The sequence below is a fragment of the Arabidopsis thaliana genome, chromosome 5 (genome assembly GCF_000001735.4).
Source record: "Arabidopsis thaliana chromosome 5, partial sequence".
In the NCBI taxonomy this organism is placed as follows: Eukaryota; Viridiplantae; Streptophyta; class Magnoliopsida; order Brassicales; family Brassicaceae; genus Arabidopsis; species Arabidopsis thaliana.
This window is the reverse complement of record NC_003076.8, coordinates 13,466,754-13,483,379: the sequence shown is the minus strand read 5'-3', so window position 1 is coordinate 13,483,379 and position 16,626 is coordinate 13,466,754. Positions and strand designations below refer to the sequence as shown.

At 37.5% G+C, this 16,626-nt stretch overlaps 1 protein-coding gene and 2 pseudogenes across 4 annotated transcripts; all 3 read left to right on the top strand.

Moving 5' to 3' along the window:
* Positions 1-788: 788 nt before the first annotated feature.
* Positions 789-9,184, top strand: PTM (PHD type transcription factor with transmembrane domain protein (PTM)). Of its 2 annotated transcripts, NM_001344101.1 has the most exons (17): positions 789-935; positions 1,026-1,938; positions 2,218-2,901; positions 3,119-4,034; positions 4,273-4,552; positions 4,703-4,827; positions 4,916-5,385; positions 5,479-5,507; positions 5,752-6,225; positions 6,323-7,153; positions 7,491-7,543; positions 7,833-8,044; positions 8,130-8,180; positions 8,265-8,334; positions 8,415-8,652; positions 8,738-8,788; positions 8,873-9,184. In NM_001344101.1, exons 2-15 carry the CDS (start codon positions 1,142-1,144, stop codon positions 8,457-8,459), a joined length of 5,037 nt encoding a protein of 1,678 aa, NP_001318674.1. In that variant the 5' UTR covers positions 789-935; positions 1,026-1,141; the 3' UTR covers positions 8,460-8,652; positions 8,738-8,788; positions 8,873-9,184. The 2 variants fall into 2 exon arrangements, with proteins under 2 accessions (NP_001318674.1, NP_198371.3); NM_122912.4 differs by having other exon boundaries at positions 6,323-7,410; positions 8,584-8,652; positions 8,738-9,184.
* Positions 9,185-10,897: 1,713 nt separating this feature from the next.
* On the top strand, positions 10,898-11,650 carry AT5G35207 (annotated as a pseudogene; the record flags this gene model as incomplete). Its single annotated transcript has 1 exon — positions 10,898-11,650.
* Positions 11,651-11,787: 137 nt separating this feature from the next.
* AT5G35205 lies at positions 11,788-16,476 on the top strand (annotated as a pseudogene; the record flags this gene model as incomplete). Its single annotated transcript has 1 exon — positions 11,788-16,476.
* Between the last annotated feature and the right edge of the window lie 150 nt (positions 16,477-16,626).

Below are 16,626 nucleotides of genomic sequence, written 5' to 3'. Positions count from 1 at the left end.
GATTCTAGCAAAAGCTACGCCTAAGACCTAGTTGAGGTCCTCATCATAATAATTAACAAATATATTATTTTAGCTCAAGATTGGAGTTAAGCCAACAGTGGGACGGGAAGATCAACTATGGCAAGCGAAATTCCAAGTGAGATATTGTAGAAATAGAGAGAATTGATCTTAGCAAAGAAGTAAATCGGAATTTTATTAGATTCAGATAACCGAGAGAAAACAAACCAACAAAGCTGAAAAATATTCGATTAGAATGAGAAAAGCAATATTTATAACAATATTCCGGTATTTCGGAAATCGTCCTAAGTTTTTTTTGTTAATCTATACAAATTATTACTACATAATATCAAAACAAATAATTTGGTTTTTTAGATTTAATTTTTTTGAATTCTAACTAAAATAAGATGACAAAAAAATATTTATTACTACATAATAGTCTTAAAATAATATATCTAGTTATATCTACTTAATGATCAATCTCAATGATTTTTGTTTTTCTTATTTAATTTACTGACGTCTTGACAGTTCAACATTATTGTAATAATTAGTATACAGAATTCTGGAAGGTAATTCTTAAATTTCCCGAAAAGAAAACAAAGTTACAAGGCCCAAAGGCCCAAAAAGACACGCAGGCCCAAGCGTTTAAGGCAACATACTGCCATGAAGGCACACATGTCCAACTGAAAATAAAAAACAAGTACAAGGCCCAAACAGGCCAAGACCAGAAAAAGCACGCAGGCTTAAAGGGAAAAGCTGTAGGGAGAAGAACCACAGCCACAGCTGCACGCAGGCTTAAAGGAAAAAGCACTCTCCTTCTTCTTCTTCTTCGTCTTCTCTCTCTTATGTCCTTGTCCAATTCCCAAATCCTTCGTTGTTGAATTTTGTCTTCTTTCTTCCTGAGTTTTCCCTTCTTCTCTTCAAGAAACCTTGATCAGGTGATTTTAAGTCTTCTCCTTTACAGATCTCGATTCGCTGTTGTTCCATGTGAATTGGGTTTTAAACCTTTTGATTATTGATGAATCTAGGGCTTATGGGTTTCGATGAAACAATGAGATTTTGATGAATCTAGGTAGTGGAGAAACTTACTGCTCCCAAAGAGATTTTGGCCATAGAGTATGAAATTCCCCCAAAGGTTGTTTTGATGGAAGCGAAGGTTCCTAGACCTAGGGGAAGACCGAGGAAACGTCAGAGATTAGAGGATGATAATCGAAAATTGAACAATCGAGGGAAAAAGCAAGTTCTGGAGGTTGAGCCTGCAGTGCCGATATCTTTACTTGGTTGTTATATGCTGAAAGATTTTGATGACAATGAAGTTTTTCTAGGGAAGATAGTGTCTTATGATACTGGGTTATATAGAGTGATATATGAGGATGGTGATTGTGAGGAATTGGAGAGTGGTGATCTTCGTCGTTTAATTATTTCGGATAGTTACTTAGACGATGAGTTACGTGTTAGAAGGAAGAAATTAGATAAACTTATACTGAAGAAGGAGGAGAAAAAGAAACGAAATTCGCCGGAGAACAAAGCAGTTGAGTTGCCAAATCAAGTAAATGGAGTGCAGGCACGAGCAGTTACGAACTCCGAAGATGGTGATTCATATAGTGACTCAGAGTCGTCTGAGAGTGGAGATAAGAGAGGTTCAGATCTTGAAATTGAGGCTCCTCTTGTTCCACCAGTGGATTTACCTCCTTCATCAGGGACAATTGGTATCCCAGAGGAGGCTGTGGCACATCTCTTATCTGTATATGGGTTCTTAAGGTCATTTAGTTTTCAGCTTTATATCTGCCCATTTGAACTCAATGATTTTGTGGGAGCGTTGTATTTCTCGGGACCAAATTCTTTGTTGGATGCTGTTCATGTGGCCTTGTTGCGGGCATTGAAGGGTCATCTAGAGAGACTTTCCTCCTCCAAGTCTGTCCTAGCCTCAAAATGCTTGAGGTAAGTGCAGATAAATTTTATTTTGGAAGTTTCTGTTTTGCTTTCCGGATGTTCACAGCATATGTTCTCATTTCTTGAGCCTTTTCTGGTTTCATAGTGTATAAATCATATTACGAACTAGCAGATTTGGTCATTGGGTTAGGTTTCTGAACTACATGAATTCTAGTTAATGCAAAATTTGTCTTCTGCCAGTGAAAATGGTCGAAAGAGCTTATTTTAGGATGCTTTACCTCTTTAGCTGAGAGGACTTCACAGATTTTGTTGCTTTGCTATCTGCAGGTGCATTGATTGGAGCTTGCTCGATGTGCTAACTTGGCCTGTTTATTTGGTTCAGTACTTTACTGCGATGGGGCATGCTAGTGGGCCTCAGTGGAACATTTTTAACAAATTTGTTGTGGAAATAGAATACTACTCGTTACCCATTGGGATGAAATTGAAGATTCTACAAATTCTCTGTGATGACATCTTTGATGTAGCTGATCTAAGAGATGAAATAGATGCTCGCGAAGAATCTGAAATTGGATTTGATCCTGATAGAGTTGCCACAGGTCTTCTTGAAAATGTACCTAGACGGGTCCACCCCAGATTCGCTAAAACCTCAGCTTACAAGGAAAAAGAGGTTACTGATAGCTCAACAAACGAGTCTAAAGATTTGGACTCAAGATGTACTAATGGCGGTTCAAATGAAGTTAGCTCAGATCTAGATGGAAACAGTGATGAATGTAGGATTTGTGGAATGGATGGAACCTTGCTTTGTTGTGATGGATGTCCTTTAGCATACCACTCAAGATGCATTGGTGTGGTCAAAATGTATATACCAGATGGGCCATGGTTTTGTCCAGAGTGCACTATTAACAAAAAGGGGCCGAAGATTGCTCATGGAACCTCACTTAGAGGAGCTGTACAGTTTGGAATGGATCCACATGGGCGACTCTTCTTGGGTACTTGCAATCACTTACTGGTGTATGTTTTCGTTGCCTCCATTCATACATAATTTGTTTTGCATTTGTTGGAATTAGCAACCTGATCTTTCAATCTATTCCCCTGCTACATAGTTTAAGATTCATTACTTCCTAGGCAAATAGTTGCTAACAGGTTTTAGCCAGCATTACTCTGGAACATTTGAATTTGCTTGTTGTGACACTGATGAGCATTCTCCTTCTTTTCTCTTAAATCACAGGCTTAACATATCTGTCAATGGAGATGCAGTTGTCAAGTACTACAATGTTAATGACATATCAAAAGTTGTACTAGTGCTTATATCTGCATCAAGCCATACACTAGAATATGTAGAGATTTGCAAAGCGATCACCCAATACTGGGATCTTCCTGAAGGTATCTCCTTGAGGGAAGGGGAGATTGGTTTAACTCAAGCAAAGGATAGAGAGGATGGCAAGGTTTCAGAGATCACTAAGTCAGATAGTGCAAATATTTCCAATAGAAGTCATACCCAGACTGTGTTTGACCTCCCTACATCTACTTTGGGTAATACCAACAGTGCTGTTACAGGAGGTTCATGTGGAATACAGGGGAAAAAATTGGCTGCTCGTGTTACCTACCTGGGTTTATCGTTTAAACCCAACACATACAATAATCATTACACAAATGGAGAATTGGCTGTATCTGCTGCTGCCAGTTTGGCTGTCCTATCGTCAGAGGAAACCCATGAACCTGACCTTCGCAAGTATAATAGTGCCAAGAAAGCTGCATCAAGTAACATCTTAGAGCAGATGAAAGCTTTTTCATTAGTAGCCCCCCGTTTCTTCTGGCCAAGTCCTGATAAGAAGGAGATTACCAGAGAAAGATGTGGTTGGTGTCATTCTTGCCGACTCACATCTGCAAGCAGGAGAGGATGCATGTTAAATGCAGCTGTAGCGGGTGCCACTAAGGGTGCAATGAAGATCTTCAGTGGTCTTTTTCCTCTAAAGAATGGGGAGGGAGTCCTTTCGAGTATTGCAGCATATATTCTATATCTAGAGGAAAGCTTGCGTGGTCTGATAGCTGGGCCATTTCTCAGTGAAAGTCCAAGAAAACAGTGGCGTAAGCAGGTAGAGGAAGCCTCGACATGCAAAGCCCTAAAAGCACCCCTCCTTGAAGTAAGTAGATCTTCTTTATAATAAGATTTCTTGGTTGAAATCTAAATTTTTTTCCATATCTTATCTACTCCATTTTTTTGTTTCTTAAAACATTAGAACACTCTTGGTCGATTTCTCTCTAGACTAGAAATTTGATAGTCTACACTATAGTGTGATATATGAATCATATTTGTTTTGTTGTACATCTGATCACTCTTGTTCTCATCTCCGCAATGTGGTTTGTTTATCCTGGTTGCAGCTTGAGGAAAATATCTGCAGTATTGCTCTGTCATGCGATTGGTTTAAACAGATGGATGATTGGTTGATAGAACATTCTATTTTCCAAAGTGCTCCAGTTACACTTGGGGTTCCACAGAGACGTGGACCTGGTAGGACGAAGCAAAATACCCAGGCTGAAGTTACAGCTGAAGGTTCCGACGCTGATAGCTTTACATGGTGGCGAGGAGGGAAGTTATCAAAAGTTATTTTGTTGAAAGCAGTTTTGTCACAACCGGCAACAAAGAAAGCAGCTTGGCAAGGTATAACTATTACTTGTTTGTTTATGTTTTATGTGCGACTAAATTTGGTTTTGGTTTTCTAATCCCTTTAGATGCTAGCACTCTACAATTCGTATTCCATGCCACTAAATGGTTTTTCGGATCACTAATTATTTTTTACTTACTTATTAGGGGGTTCTAAAAAGATTCCTGGATTAAATTATGGTGATGCTTCTTACATCCCTAGGAGAAGCAGACGGTCTTTTTGGAAAGCTGCTGTTGAAAGTAGCAAGAATATATCTCAGCTTGCTCTTCAGGCCTGTGTCTATGTTCTATGTTTATAGTTTTTAGTTTGTGTAGGTATATTAACTGTATTTCTGAGACCCAGTCAACCGTTTATGTCAGGTAAGATATCTGGATATGAGTTTAAGATGGAGAGAACTTGTGCGGCCAGACCAAAATCTCCAGAATGTCAAAGGCCCAGAGACAGATGTTGCCATTTTTAGAAACGCTCGGATATGTGACAAAAAGCTTAGTGATAACAAGGTTAGCTACGGAGTTTTCTTTGGAAATCAAAAGCATCTGCCATCACGCGTCATGAAGAATATAATGGAGGTCGAGAAAACCCAAGATAGAAATGAAAAGTATTGGTTACAAGAAGCCCATGTTCCCCTATACTTGATCAAAGAATTTGAAGAGAGCTTGCATAGAGTACAAATGCCTTCTTCAACCAAGAAGCCATCCAAGAAATTATCAAAGCTTCAGAGAAAGCAGCTGAAAGCTTCCCTCATGGACATATTTTCATATATAGCCTCAAGGAGGGACAAGATGGAGAAATGTTCTTGTGCATCATGTGATCATGATGTTCTATTACGGTAATCCTTTGGTTTCTTTATCTTTTGAGGTGCCTGCTAAACTTTATGGTGTACTTTATTAATTTTGTCTTCGTTCTGTATACATGTCGACAGGGATACAACAACATGCAGTTCTTGCCATGGTAAAATACCATCCTCGTACTGTTTCAATATGTGCATTTTGTATAAAAACTAGAAAGTTCGAATCCACCTAATGGATTGGGAATGCAGCCCTGCGTTATCTTATTCTATTTTAGCATCTCATTTGCTAACTTGACAAAGAAGGATTAATCTCACTGCTCCTTTTGGACTGCAAATTTTTCGTTGTAGTATATCAGTATGTTTGTGCATCAGCGTTGGATTGTCATATTTTGTTTCTTTTTTTAGGATTTTGTCACAAGGATTGCACTTCGATGTCTCAACACACAAATGGAAATGTTGAAGTTCTGGTCACCTGCAAACGGTGTTACCTTTCAAAAACTCGAGTTCCAACAAATATCAATCACAGACAGTCAACAGCACCCCAGTTCACGATCAACGTACGACATCAAAATGCAGTCATTCCAGTCATCAAGGTTAAGCCTCCTAGTCAACAATTATCATCCCAGAAGCCACGGGAGAACACTTCGGGAGTTAAACAAGTCACTCCTGATTCTAGTGTATCTAAGAGTAAACAGAAGACACTGTCCTGTGGAGTCATATGGAGGAAAAAGAACGTAGAGGACACAGGTGTTGATTTCCGGAATCAAAACATTCTCTTGGCCGGTAGATCAGATAAACCGAGCCTGGAACCGGTTTGTGGGATCTGCCTACTGCCGTATAATCCTGGGTTAACGTATATTCACTGTACAAAATGCGAAAGTAAGGAATTATTCACTCAACGACAACTGTTTCCAAGTGTAATTTCTTGAAGGCGTCTTAAATGTTATATTATCTAATATCTGAATCTCAAATGCAGAGTGGTTCCACACTGAAGCTGTTAAGCTCAAAGATTCACAAATTCCTGAAGTTGTTGGGTTCAAATGTTGCAAATGTCGACGTATACGATCCCCTGATTGCCCTTACATGGATCCCAAACTCAAGGAACAGAAGCAGATCAAAAGAATAGTCTTCACGAACCAGAAACAGAGGCAAGGAAATTCTGGGTTGGATTCTGATTCTGAAAGAATGTCTGAACAAAAAGACTCGAAACCTTCTACTCCGTTACCTGCCACTCCTTTATATCCTCCTGACGATGTATTTATTCCAGAAGATGATCCTCTCCTGGTATCAGTTTCCAAAGTCAAACAAATCACACCCAGTAGTTTCGATCTTGAATGGAGCACCACTGCTTTTGCGCCTGGACCCCAAAAGCTACCAGTTAGAAGGCAAGTGAAACGAGAAGATTCTGATGCAGCCTATCCTGAACTGCATCCTATTGTGAAACCCGAGGCAGAGGAGCAAGCTTTACCTGTTCTAACAGAATGGGATTTGTCTGGTGAGCTACTTTTCGACTACGAGGACATGGAATTTGAACCGCAAACTTATTTCTCGTTGACCGAGCTACTGACAGCCGATGATAGTGGTGGTGGTCAGTACCAGGAAAATGGTGATATGGTTGTTTCAGGAAACCCTCAGTTCGAACCAACAGAAAAAGAAGAGTGTGAAGATGATATGGGTCCATGTCAGAGATGTTTGCAAATGGATCCAGCGCCTGATCTTTTGTGCACGGTTTGTGGATTGCTTATACATTCTCACTGTTCTCCATGGTCAGCCTTACCCGGAAGTAGCTGGAGCTGTGGTCAATGCCGTGAGTGGCAGTAGCTGGACCCTTTGATTTCAAGCCCCTTCCCAAATTTTAACTTCCACATTCTTTGACAATGAATTTGAGGGAAAATTGTATCCTCCTTTGTTTGGCTTATAATGGCAAATGAGCTGTAATTTCTAGTTTTTTTTTAGGTTTGTCTTCGTCTATTTTATTTATCTTCGTTTATAGAGTGGATACATGTTTGCTTTCAAATTCATACCAAGCAGGGATGCTTACTTGGTGGAATGATTAACTTTCATGTATTGGTGATATCTGATTTTCTTATTTTGCTCTCAGTGCTTCGTTTAGAGAGTTATATCTATGACTTGTTTATTTGCAGGAATTAGGGCACTAGGAAGCATTACACTAGGAAGCTTTGGTGCAATCACACAGGTGGTATTCCTTAGCATTTCTATTGCAAGTCTTTCAAGTTTAGGGGACTTATCTCCTGTTGAACTCTTATGTAATTAATATCTAGAAGCAGTCATCTTTCAAACTTTTTTGAGGAAACTAGGAAACGGTACTATGCTCGAAAATGCATCCATCTATTTCTCTATTAAATGCATCAATCTACTTTTTTCTCTGATGAACATTTTGAAGTTTTTCGAAGACAATAATATTGGCTGATAAGCCTGATATAGTAGTGTTAGCCTTTAGTAATCCTTTTAGTTGATTTGTGCAGTTCAAGTCGATTCTTCCTGACCGGAGTACAAAAGTTGACATTTCGCTAGCTGGTCCATTTGCTGGAGCTGCACTCTCAGTTTCCATGTTTGCTGTTGGTCTGTTCCTATCTACAGAACCAGATGCAGCTAACGACCTGGTCCAGGTTCCCAGCATGTTATTTCAAGGTTCATTACTTCTTGGACTCATCAGCAGAGCAACTCTGGGATATGCGTAAGCTCTCCACAGCTAGCGACTGTTCACCCTAAACGAAAAAACCTAACTCCAATCTCCATTTCCGTTTTCCTATTGATTGCAGAGCTTTGCATGCTGCGACAGTTTCAATCCACCCGCTTGTAATTGCCGGATGGTAGCGTCTTATGCCTTGGCTCATGCTTATATTATTCATCAGCAATTTTGACAGTTTTCTCTTACATTGAAATTTGATTGTTAGGTGTGGTTTAACAACAACAGCATTTAATATGCTTCCAGTGGGATGTTTGGATGGAGGAAGAGCTGTACAGGTACTTGCTCGTATATAAGGAATGGTGCATACTCTATTTGAAAACTAGAAACTTAATGGTGCATTCCTGACTCGTATCAGGGATGGAAAGTGTTGCAGTTGATTCAAGTGTATACTATTATATAATCTTGAAAAGTAGTGTACTTTAGATGAAGTATGAACTGAAAAGGGTCTGAGATATTCATATAAGAGATCAAATTGTTGATATTATCAATCACGTCTGAGACATATGGGCATGGATCTTGTGCAGGGCGCATTTGGGAAAAATGCACTGGTTACATTTGGTTTGTCAACCTATGTAATGCTTGGACTCAGAGTGGTATGTTCAACTGTTAATGTTGTAGTGTTGATTTATACTTCTCGAACCTGCTAGTTTATTGCTCTGGCATTTTCCTACTTTTCAGCTCGGTGGCCCTTTGGCACTTCCTTGGGGACTCTACGTACTAATCTGCCGGGTACACAAAATTTCTAAACTCTGCTACTTCAAAAATACGAGTCAGCTTTAAAAGATGTTTCTAAGCAGTATGTTTTGGACATAGAACACCTGAAAAACTGTGTCTAAACGACGTGACCGAGGTTGGAACTTGGAGGAAGGCCCTTGTAGGGATTGCACTAATCCTAGTGGTTTTGACACTCCTGCCTGTATGGGACGAACTCGCAGAAGTAGGCATAGGGCTTGTAACCACATTTTGATGTTATCTTCCTTCTTTGAGCAGATGTTGTAGTTAGGGCCAATCCGAAACAAATTTTTTGTTTTGGCAATATTTAGATTGCCAGATATAATGAGCCATGTAGGTACACTGTAAGCTAATAGAAAAGTATTCATATGTAATTACTTCAATTCATTCTTCAATTGTTACACTTCTTGTTGACTCCAAAATAGCATATACTAATTACTTTTTAAAATGGCATATTTCAATTTAGTCAAACTATATTTTCTATTGAATTCTTTTTTGAACATATCGGAAAATATCTTTCAAGTGATTTAGTCAATGTTTCGAGATCATTGACCGAATTGGCCGGTAGGACTAGTATAAGAGAACTTTCCAACACATGCAAAGAGTTTGATATTGGTACATTTTACTGCATATCGAATTAGAAAGTTTAATTTTGGTCTTTTAGACTTCCTTTAAGAACCTTTGTCGTATTCTTTTAGTGTTTGAGCTAATTGCAAATCAGTCTTGTAAATTGTAATCTTAGAGCTCGACTATCTGATCTTGTCTTGTCTCCATAATCTTATAATTTTATTATATAATGGCGGACCAATAAAATAGTTTTAGAGTAAACTAATTAAAAATATTTTTAAAATATATATGTTTTAAAGTATATATAAATATATTTAAAATATATATGTTTTAATATATATTAAAATATATTTAAAATATATATGTTTTAAAATATACTAAATATATATATCTAAAAATAAATTAATATATGAACCATAAAATCATACTATCTATATGTTTAGCAAAACTATGTAAATTTTCAGATAATTTTAAATATTCGAGATATTATTTATAATAATTAGATAAATATATATGAACCATAAAATCATACTATATATATGTTTAGCAAAACTATTTAAATTTTCAAATAATTTTAATTTCGAGATATTATTTATAATAATTAGATAAATACTTAAACCAATGATGAAAACTCATAAGGTTTTTAAGAATAACATGTCCTAAAACTATCTAATAAATTTAAAATTATACTATTTTTCTTGTATGCAGTATTTTTTTGGTTTAATAAGTCAGTCGCTATTTTGTTAATCTATACTATTTTTTTTTTTTTGTCATCCAACATTTTTATTAATATTGAGCCCAATGGGCTATACAAGTGATGAAAAGAAAAGCCCAAACTCTAACATTTACAACCTTGATTAAAGTTAAAAGTTGCTTAATTTGATTGGACTAAGAAAGTTTAAGGACTTTAATTTTTTGGAAGTCTTAAAAGTCAAATATTTACTAATCACAATTTTAAGACTTTAGTTTTTTCTTAAAATTTTTAAAGTCTAACTGCCCACTTTTTTATTTTTTACGTTCAATTTTCTAAAGTCTCAAATATGAGGCTTTCAAACAAATAATAAAACTTTAAAATAAATAATAATTAAAAACTTTTGTTTTTCTTCTCCTCATAATAATTAGAAGAGAATATTACGTGATTAGACACTTTTTTGAAAGTTAGTTCCTAATTAGGCACTTTAAATGGAGAAGACACTTTAGATAAATTATTTTACTTATTTACCTTTTAATTACATTTTTTTCATCGGCCATCTCTTCTCTCTCCTTTTCCCATCTCTTCTCTCTCATTATCCCATCTCTTTTCTCTTTTTTTTATTTTTTTCTCACTTTATCGAAGAAAAAAACTTTTCTCAGAATATCTTCAATTCCAAATCTGCAATTAATCTCCAAATCCACTCTACACGATAGCTTTCTCTTCTCTCTAGACTAATTGGGGAGTACGAGGTCTTGATTTCTTTAAGATTGTGATTTATTTTGCAATTTAAATATTTGTTTTGACATAAATTTGAGATTCACTTATCTAAGAAACTTCTTCTTCTTCAACAATGGCGGCTTGATTTGATTTTTGTTCTCTCTCACTGTTTGGAAAGGACAATATACACGTGGATCAGGAAAACCAACAATCGTTTTAGAGGTCGTTGCTTCCCAAGATCTCTGGATATGGCACGCGTTTTTTGGACCTCCAGGTACCTTAAACTATATCAATATTCTTGATCGCTCACCAGTTTTTGATGATATATTACAAGGTCGAGCTCCGAAAGTGAAATACGTAGTCAACGAGAAGACTATAATTTGGCTTACTACCTCACAGATGGAATTTATCCTAAATGGTTTACATTTATCCAATCAATTTCAATTCCACAAGGTGATAAAGCTTCTTTATTTGCTATAACTCAAGAAGCTTGTCGTAAAGATGTTGAGCGTGCTTTTGGAGTTTTGCAAGCTCGGTTTGCCATTGTCAAACATCCAGCTCTTTTTCATGATAAGGTGAAAATTAGAAATATTATGCGAGCATATATAATACTTCACAATATGATAGTAGAAGACGAACGAGATGGGTACACTCAGTTTGATGTATCTGAATTCGTACATCCAGAATCAGCCATCTCTTCACAAGTAGATTTCACCTATGCTATAGATATGCCTCCAAATCTCGGTAATATGATGGCCATTAGAGCCCGAGTTCGTGATCGGATTAAACATGAAGAATTGAAAGCTGATTTGTTGAACATGTATGAAAACATTATTATCATAATCAATCTTAAAATGTAATCGTTATTTTTTTTCGCTTTTTAATATTTTTTTTTTTTGTTATATCAGGTATGTTTAAAATTCCTAATAAAACACTAATTTATTATAGAAAACGCTGCGTTTTGCTCTGAGGCGAAAAAAGGGCGATCTAGGGTTTCAAAGCTTCTTCAGCAAGTTCCATGCCGCCGGAGGTATCTCCGCCGCTGGAAGTTGGGGATTTGAGTCCGGGAATATCAGAAGGGACTGTGTTAACTGTGGATGATGATAAGACGGGTGGTTTGATCAGATCTGAAGATGAGAAACAGATTGCAGGGAGGCTTGAAGGAGATGAGAAACAGAATGTAGGGGAGGAGAAAATTGCAGGAATAACTCAAGATGTGAATAAAAATGTTGTAATCACTAACACAACTACAACACAAGATTCCTGGGTAGCAGTGGTGAAAAACGAAGTTGAAACAAAAGTAGAGTTGGTAGTAGAGGAAATTGATGGGATGCCAACGACGAGAATACCAAACAGTGTGTTTGCGGATGCAAAACCCCTCTGGGAAGATTTCCTAGTTGGAAAGTTTCTAGCAAAAGCTCCGTTCGTTGGAGGAATACATGCGTTAGTGAACAAATATGGACATTAGGAGACAAAACTGTGAAGATTGACGTTATTGTCATGAACAATACAACAGTAAGATTTCGTATCAAGGATGACCGTATGCGATCACGTGTTCTCAGAAGAGGTATGTGGAATTTGCGTGGTGTTCCGGTGGTGCTGTCAAAATGGACTCCCATTGCTGACATGGAACAAGAAGAGGTGAAAACTATACCCCTTTGGGTGATAGTGAAAAACGTACCACCAAAGTATTTCTCTTGGAAAGTTTTAAAGGCTATAACAAGTCCATTGGGAGTGCCACAGAAACTCCATCCAGATACAGAAGCATGCAAGTCATTTGAAGAGGCAAAAGTGTTAGTGGAAGTGGATTTAACAAACAAACTACCAAAGTTGTTTTCGTTTAAATCAGAAACATGTGGGGACACAATTGTGGAGTTCGTTTATCCTTGGCTACCTCCGAGATGTACGGATTGTAACAAGTGGGGTCACCAAACATCAGACTGCTTGATAGGGAAGAAGAAGAATATAGAAACAAAATCAGCAGAAAAAGAGGTTACAGAGGAAAAATCAGGAGAAAAGAAAAATGTAGCAGAGGAAGGAAAGAAACAACAAGTGTTAGAATCTAAGGACACAGAGAACAATGGAAATGAGTTGGAAGTGGTGAAAGGAAGCAATAATGAGTGGAGCACACCAACAAAAGTAGGAAGAAGCCCAGTCAACAAAAAGGAATTACGGTTTGGTGAAGTATCACTTCTAACTAATACTTTCTCATGTCTTAGTGACAAAGAAGAAGGAGAGGAAGAAGGGGAGATAACTATTTCTGGTGATGAAAAACTTCATGAATCGCAACCTGAGGGAAAAGAAGAGCAGGGATTAGACACACAAGACACTACTCCAAAAGAAGTTGCAGAAATTAAAAACAGTGTACAAAGAGAAGTTGAGGAGGTAATGATTCGACAATCACTTCCACGAGCTTCGAAGGAGGAACACAAGTTCTTATCTACAAATGCAACGCAAAGTAATAGGACTAACAATCCTATTATTTTGAAGAAAAGTAGACCAAAAAAATTCTAATGTCGGGATTCTTTTGGAACATCAGGGGTTTTAATAAAAAAAAGTAAGCATGATGTTCTCAGAGAATGGATGCGTGTAGGAAAGTTTGATTTTGGCTGCTTAATTGAAACAAAAGTCAAGGAAAGAAGAGCACATAGAATTTTACAGTCGGTTTTCAACGAGTGGTCTTTTCTATCAAATTATGAGGAACATCGACTTGGAAGATTATGGTTGGTGTGGAAAAATAATGTTAGGGTAACGCCTTTATATAAGACCTCACAGATGATTACTTGTTCAATCTACATTGAAGGGAGAAGAGAAGAATTCTTTGTATCTTTTATTTATGCATCAAACTTTGTTGCAGATAGAAGAATACTTTGGGAAGACATTAAATATCATCATGATTCACCTCTGTTTCAAGGTAAAGCATGGCTAATCTGTGGGGATTTTAATGAAGTGTTGGATGGAGAAGATCATTCTTTGTATGAATCAGCTCCCTCCATCTCGCCGGGTATGAGAGATTTTCAAAATTTGGTTCATTCCTGTGAATTAACAGACCTGAGCTACCAAGGTCCAAGATTCATGTGGAGTAATAAGAGGCAGGATGGAGTAATCTACAAAAAACTTGATAGAGTGTTGGTGAGTAGGCAATGGCTACAACAATATGACCAATCATACTCTGTATTCGAACCAGGGGGCTGTTCGGATCATCTAAAATGCAGGTTCTATATAAAGGAACAAGAGAAAAAAGTCAAGAGGCCATTCAAATTCACGAATGCTTTAACTAGCATGGCAGATTATAAAGAAACGATCGAGGAGATATGGGCACAGACGCCTCAGCTACACCACTCAACAGCAGCAATGTTTATGTTATCAAAGAAGTTAAAGAGTATGAAGCCTCAGCTTAGGCATATGGGGAAAAAACTACTTGGAGACATATCGATAAAAACAAAAGAGGCGTACAAGAAGCTCTGCGAATTACAAACTGCAACAATGATGGCTCCAACAACTCAATCTGTGCATGCAGAGGCAGTGGCATATGCGAGATGGCAGAGGATGTCTGAAATCGAAGAAAAATATCTTCGACAGAAAGCAAAGCTTCACTGGATGGCAGCAGGGGACCAGAACAATAAAATGTTCTATAATGCAGCAAAAAGCAGGGAGGTTAGAAACAATATTAAGGAGATTCAGTGTGAAAATGGAGCTACTGCATCAAACCAAGAACAGATCAAGGCTGAAGCGGAGAGGTATTTTAAGGATTTCCTCACTGTCAAACCTCCGGATTATGTTGAATGGTCAAGAGAGGAGTTGGCAGAGCTACTGGAATTCAAATGTGCTAAGGAGGATACGATAATGCTTACGCATGAGGTATCGGAAGATGAGATAAAAAAGTGCTTTTCACAATGCCTACCAACAAATCTCCAGGCCCGAATGGGTTTACTTGTGAGTTCTTCAAAGAAACTTGGTCAATCGTTGGACGTGATTTCGTGGTAGCTATCCAGTCTTTCTTTAAGACAGGATTTTTACCGAAAGGAGTTAACTTAACTATCTTAGCCTTGATACCGAAGAAAAAAAAGCCATTTATATGAAGGATTACAGACCAATCTCCTGCTGCAATGTTCTTTACAAGGTTATATCGAAGATTCTGGCAAATAGGCTCAAGATCATTTTGCCAAAATTCATTACACCAAATCAATCAGCATTCATCAAGGATAGATTGCTAATGGAAAATTTACTCCTTGCCACAGAAGTAATCAAAGACTACCACAAAGAATCGATCTCCCCTCGGTGCGCAATGAAAATAGATATCTCAAAGGCTTTTGACTCAGTTCAATGGGGGTTTCTTCTTAACACGCTGCGAGCTCTAGACATTCCTGAACAATACATTAAGTGGATCCAAACCTGTGTAACAACGGCTTCTTTCTCAGTTCAAGTTAATGGAGAACTAGCGGGATATTTTGGAAGTGAAAGAGGATTAAGACAAGGCTGCTCTTTAAGTCCATATCTGTTTGTCATATGTATGAATGTTCTATCCCGCAAGATCGACAAGGCAGCAACTGACAAGCAGATAGGCTTCCACCCGAAATGTAAGCTATTGAAGCTAACACATCTATGTTTTGCAGATGATTTGATGGTGTTTGTTGAAGGAAACAAGAAATCTATCCAAGGTACACTTGCGGTCTTCGATGATTTTGCTATACATTCGGGATTAAAGATTAGTCTAGAGAAGTCTACATTATATATGGCTGGTATTCCGGAAATTCAAAGGGAAGAGATACTCCAACAATTTCCTTTTGAACATGGAACATTACCGGTTAGATATTTGGGACTTCCGCTACTAACAAGGAGGATGACATCGTCATATTATCTACCTCTCATCGAAAAAATCAAATCACAGATTAGTTCTTGGACAGTTAAAGCACTCTCATTTGCGGGGAGACTCCAATTAATACGCTCGGTGATCTTCAGTCTTACAAATTTTTGGATAGCTGCTTTCCGGCTGCCCAAAGCATGCATTCAAGAAATTGATAAACTGTGTTCAAGCTTTTTGTGGTCAGGACCATCTATGAACCCTCGAAAGGTAAAAGTGGCATGGACTGAGGTCTGCACACCAAAGAATGAAGGTGGACTAGGGCTGTGGTCGATTGAAGAAGCAAACAAAGTAAGTGTATTAAAGTTGATATGGCGTATACAGTTTTAATCTATGGGTTTTTTCCTATCAAGATTTAAATTAAAAACAGTATACACTTTGATGTAAACATGTTTATTTTTTCTTGAATATAATTTAACATTAAATTCAAAAAAAAAAAAAAATCCTAATAATAATAATCATGTTTGCTCAAATAAAAATATTGACAATTTTTTTTTTTTTAGAAACCCACTTAAGGATTCCACCAATGGACCATAAAATTTTCAAAAACTGTACAAAATCTCAAAACTACAAAACTATCAAAACTTTTTAATAAAAAATACTTAGAAACTTTATAAACTAATCACTGTGGTTGCTCTAAGGTGCCACATGTACAACACGTGTTGATACGCGAGAAGGAGAGAGAGATACAGTCGGTACCGCCCAAGATCCACGATTCAGTGCAAATTCTGCCCCTAACTTCACAAATCCACCACCAAACTCCTTCTACAAAGTTTGTCGTTGCAAATTCGATTGACTTCCACCGCTTTCGTCGTTGCAAGAAGATATCGTTAATCCTTCATCATCTTAACCTTGATTCCTAGCAGAAGCTACGCCTAAGACCTAGTTGAGGTCCTCGTCATAATAATCGACAAATATATTATTCTAGCTAAAGATTGGAATTAAGCCAACGGTGGGACGAGAAGATCAAATATGGCAAGCAGGATTCAAATT